Source organism: Piliocolobus tephrosceles, chromosome 6, assembly GCF_002776525.5.
Source record: "Piliocolobus tephrosceles isolate RC106 chromosome 6, ASM277652v3, whole genome shotgun sequence".
Classification (NCBI taxonomy): Eukaryota; Metazoa; Chordata; class Mammalia; order Primates; family Cercopithecidae; genus Piliocolobus; species Piliocolobus tephrosceles.
The window spans coordinates 126371908-126377323 of record NC_045439.1 but is presented as its reverse complement, the minus strand read 5'-3'; the positions used below and the strand labels follow the sequence as shown (position 1 = coordinate 126377323).

At 33.7% G+C, this 5416-nt stretch overlaps 1 protein-coding gene across 1 annotated transcript; it reads left to right on the top strand.

Annotated features, from left to right (window-relative positions):
• Positions 1-348: 348 nt before the first annotated feature.
• On the top strand, positions 349-1281 carry LOC111522547 (olfactory receptor 4K14). The gene has a single exon (XM_023186644.1). It carries the CDS (start codon positions 349-351, stop codon positions 1279-1281), a length of 933 nt encoding a protein of 310 aa, XP_023042412.1.
• The last annotated feature ends 4135 nt before the right edge of the window (positions 1282-5416 follow it).

The following is a 5416-nucleotide window of genomic DNA, read 5'->3' as shown; positions in this document are numbered from 1 at the left end:
GAATGCAAAATCTATTATCTCAGTGATTTTCAAGTGTATAATATATTGCTGTTATCTATAATCACAATGATGCGATCACTTGAATTTTTCCTTATGTCTAATTGAAACTTTGTTCTTTGACGAACTTATCCCTCACCCTCCTCCTTCCCAGCCTCTGGTAACCACCATTTGACTTTCTATTTATGTAAATTTGACTTTTTTATATTCCACATATTAAGTGACATCTTTTGATATTTGTCTTTCTGTGCCTGGCTTATTTCACTTAACACAATGTCATTGAGGTGTTGTTGCAACTGACAGGATTTTTTTCTTTATTTAGATTACAAACAAAGTCTGAAACTTGAGGTAATGCACATGCAGAACTATTCCTTGGTGTCAGAATTTGTGTTGCATGGACTCTGCACTTCACGACATCTTCAAAATTTTTTCTTTATATTTTTCTTCGGGATCTATGTGGCCATTATGCTGGGTAACCTTCTCATTTTGGTCACTGTAATTTCTGATCCCCGCCTGCATTCCTCCCCTATGTACTTCCTCCTGGGGAACCTATCTTTCCTGGACATGTGGTTGGCTTCATTTGCCACTCCCAAGATGATCAGGGATTTCCTTAGTGATCGAAAACTCATCTCCTTTGGAGGATGTATGGCTCAAATCTTCTTCTTGCACTTTACTGGTGGGGCTGAGATGGTGCTCCTGGTTTCCATGGCCTATGACAGATATGTAGCCATATGCAAACCCTTGCATTACATGACTTTGATGAGTTGGCAGACTTGCATCAGGCTGGTGCTGGCTTCATGGGTCACTGGATTTGTGCACTCCATCAGTCAAGTGGCTTTCACTGTAAATTTACCTTACTGTGGCCCCAATGAGGTAAACAACTTCTTCTGTGACCTCCCTCTGGTGATCAAACTTGCCTGCATGGACACCTATGTCTTGGGTATAATTATGAGCTCAGACAGTGGGTTGCTTTCCTTGAGCTGTTTTCTGCTCCTCCTGATCTCCTACACTGTGATCCTCCTCACTGTCAGACAGCGTGCTGCCGGTAGCGCATCCAAAGCACTCTCCACTTGCTCTGCACATATCATGGTAGTGACGCTGTTCTTTGGCCCTTGCATTTTCGTTTATGTGTGGCCTTTCAGTAGGTTTTCTGTGGACAAGTTGCTGTCTGTGTTTTATACCATTTTTACTCCACTCCTGAACCCCATTATCTACACTCTGAGAAATGAGGAGATGAAAGCAGCTATGAAGAAACTGCAAAACCGACTCGTGACTTTTCAATGAATTCCAGCCTTCCGTAGTGTTACATGTTTCTACTCATACAGGGGATATAATTTCTTAAATATAATTCTGCTCAAAGATTTCATTCTGACACTACATTGATATAATTTGTAATGTGTTATATTACAGGGAAATAGTTGATTTCAACAAAAAACATATCATTTTATTTTATATTACACATTTGTAAATATAATGTATTACATATATACATAATGTATGTATTTATATAACAAATATATACATGTATTTTTATATATTTTTGTATATATATACAAAGCTTAAAATATATATACATACATACATGTATATATGCAATATAAAATGATATGTCATTTATTCAGAGAAGTTACATATATTACTATATATTCAGAGAAATGATATATACATCATTTATTCAGAGAAACAGTTGATTTCAACAAAAATATATCATTTTATTTTATATTACAAATATATACTTACATGTATGTATGTATATATGTATTTTACATATACAGAAATGTATGTATTACAAATCTATACATGCATGCATGTATATATGTAATATATGTATCTATGTATGTATATATTAGTAAAATAAGATAAAATGATATATATATATCTGTGAAAATATATCTGTGAAAACACATACACACGTATGTACATATATCTTCAACTCCACACATATATTTTGGAATGAACTCTGCATTTTCTGAAACCAGATTTATCTTACTAGTTTATTCTGCCCCAAAAGTTAATACGAAAAGGCATTTTTATTTCCTAATCATAGCTCAATACTGCAAAGTGCATTATTCAAAACACGAGACATTAGGCACAGGGAGGCAAACCTGGGATTAAATAATGCCCAGTGAATATTTGTCCTAATTTTGGAAGCTCGAAAGGAGAAAAAAGACAGCACCATTTCAAGATCCTATTGATTTTAAAAATATACTTTTCCTAGTAAATGTGTATTATACTGAACACTTTTATTTAAAAAATGAATACATTCCAGTGATTTTCATCACAAAAATTCATTTTAACATTGAAAAATCCATATTTTACAGCTAAATATTTTATAATGTAAACATAAACAATAGTGTTACATTTAATATGTATTCAATTATTAAATTAACACATTTTCACCCAAAGCAGATTTTCAGTAAACACAGCATCTCTTTCTGATTTGATTCTGTCTCCTGGGGAGTCATTTATTAGGAAGTGTATGTTTGAATGCCACAGATGCAGATGTTGTGCTGAATTTGTACATGTCCATGGATCTTAAGAAGACAATTATAAACAAGAGTTAAATTTCATTTTTACTAAATTAACGTGCAGGGAACTCAAGCAATTTTCTCCTGGGTTGACTGTGAGATATCAAACCAAAGGAGAAAATTAGGTAATGATTGAGTTACTTAAGCAATTGAATGGAACTTCCAGTGACTTTGGATATTGTATTCAATCCAGGAAGGCATGCTTCTGGGTACTTACAACTTGCCCTATAATTGCAATCCAAACATATGCATAAATATAAAAGAACATAGAAGGGAAACAATTTCTGCCTTAAGATAAAGTCCCCTTGCCTATTATAATACTCTTTTTTTATTTTATAGACTTTGAGCATAGTCAAGTTTTACAATCAATTACACCTATATATGTGAACATTAACAAAAGCTTAAAGAGAAATCAAGATCTACCTTAAAGTAATTTTCTTTGTTGTTATTGATGTAACGCTGATCACTGACTTGCTGCAGACTTTGGACATAATTTTTTAATCAAAATATAATAAATACTATCTATATATTTATTTATTCAATTATTATATGCTTTTCAAGTACCTACAACATTTCAGATTCCAGGCAATGGTCTAGGAGTGAAGATAGAGTATTTAAGAACATACATTACCAGACACTTGGATCTTTTCAATTAGTGAAATAAAGACAAGTATACAGACAATCACAAAATATGAGGCAAAATGAAAACTGTGATAGAAATAAACAGGATATCCTCTGAAGGCCTATCAAAGAGAAACCTAATCCAATCCTGATTTTTAGGAAGACTTTATTCCTTCAACTTTTCTCTGATTTTCTAGGATTCTTTCTTATTAAATTATATATATATAATTATATATTTAAAATATATTTATATATAATATAGAGTCTGTATATGCTTTATGCACTATAAATACATATGATATATGTATATATATGTGTGTATGTGTATATAAATGTATATATATAGTCAGTGTGTGTGTGTGTTTAGCATAGGAATAGTCATGTAGTAAATGCCCAAATATATACGAGATCCCATGAGGTGTTTCTGAGTTCTCAGAACTATCCAATGGCTCATGCTCCATTCCTAATCTCTGCTCAACTCTCCACGTTGCTTTGTCCAGATCCATAAAGATAAATGTGGATCATTGCACTCTCTAGGCACAGACATTCCTGGGGTTTATCTAGTAGTTTGGACTGAGTAAACATGGCTATTGATAGGTTAGTGAAACTTGAGAGAAATCACCAGTTTTTGTTTTTCATAAACAATGTGCATTTGCAGAGAACTTGTCACCGTCAGTTCATAAGAAGCCACAGATTTCAAATTAGAGGAAGCTTCCTGAATTGTGAGGAAGCATTTACAAAATTCGTTTTCTGATTTTGAAATGAGGTAAGTTAAATACATATTACAGTGAATGTTTTAAAGTGCAAATAATATGGTTCCATAATTGGCCAGCTGAATTTGAACTTTAGGAACCAATCCCAGAAATCTGCTTTTTACTATAAATTGCCTCAGGTGATTCTCATTCACTGTTATGACTGAGAACCATTGAATAATTGCTGATGTTCTCTGCAGGAGTAAATGCTATTAAGGAATGGTTGGAAGGGTTTTCTTAACGTATAAGTCTCTATTAATGGACCAGGATGCATTTTCATAATTAAATATCCTAGAAATACATCATCAGTATATACTAATTTTTAAAAAACACAACCTCCTAAAATACATTATTGATGGTTATAAGACCAGGTCAATGATAAGTTTCTGTGAAATTGAAGAAATCTTAAATGTCCCTCCATGTCTCTAACTGCAATCATTAAGATATCTGCTGCTTCCTCTCCTAATTCTCTTTGATATATTCATGCTTTTCTTCAACATGAATATTAAAACAATGTTAAAATCAAATTATTTTGTCTGAAGACTTTTATTAACGTAAGTCATTTTAAATGCTAAATTTTCATAAGAGAACTTCAAATTTAAGGATTTTCTTTTTTTTTCTGAGGCGGAGTCTTGCTCTGTCACCCAGGTTGGAGTGTAGTGGCATGATCTTGTATCCCTGCAAGCTCCACCTCCCAGGTTCATGCCATTCTCCTGCCTCAGCCTCCCAAGCAGCTGGGACTACAGGTGCCAACCACCACCCCTGGCTAATATTTTGTATTTTTAGTAGAGGGGGGTTTCACCGTGTTAGCCAGGATGGTCTCCATCTCCTGACCTCATGATCTGCCCTCCTCGGTCTCCCAAAGTACTGGGATTACAGGTGTGAGCCACCACACCTGGCCTAAGGGTTTTCATATGAAGTAAAATGTCTTTCCTATAAACGGGCAAACTATTTTTTTCACTTAATTTCTTCCTATTTGAACTCAGATGCAGTTTGAAGAGGATGAGGTCAGAAAGACTTTTAAGAAAATGTATACCCAAACATTGGCTTTTGTGGCTCCCTCCATCATGAGTGACCTGTGGATCATGCACAGGGTAGTGACTAACTTCTGCAACTCTAAGATTTCATTTAAGCAGCCTTTTCTCCCCAGTATCCAATATCTAGAATCTGATGTTCTGTCTAGGAATGGTATGCCTGCATTGTATTTTGCAACATTTGGTGGCTCTGTGTTTAAACTAAAAAGCTTTTAAAAGTCAATTGTATTTCTATATACTGGAAATGCAAACATGAAATGTAACCAAAAGAAGAGCACTAAAACAGTGATACATGGAACAATATCAAAAAAGAATAATAATATCAGCACTTAGTGGTATAAATTTTCATCTCAGTATTCCTTTTGTTTTGTCCTCTGAATTTTGGTCTATTATATTTTCATTTTAATTCAGTTTAATGTATTTTTTATTTCATTTCAATTTTGTTTCTATGACCATGTCTTATTTATAAATGATTTGCCTTATT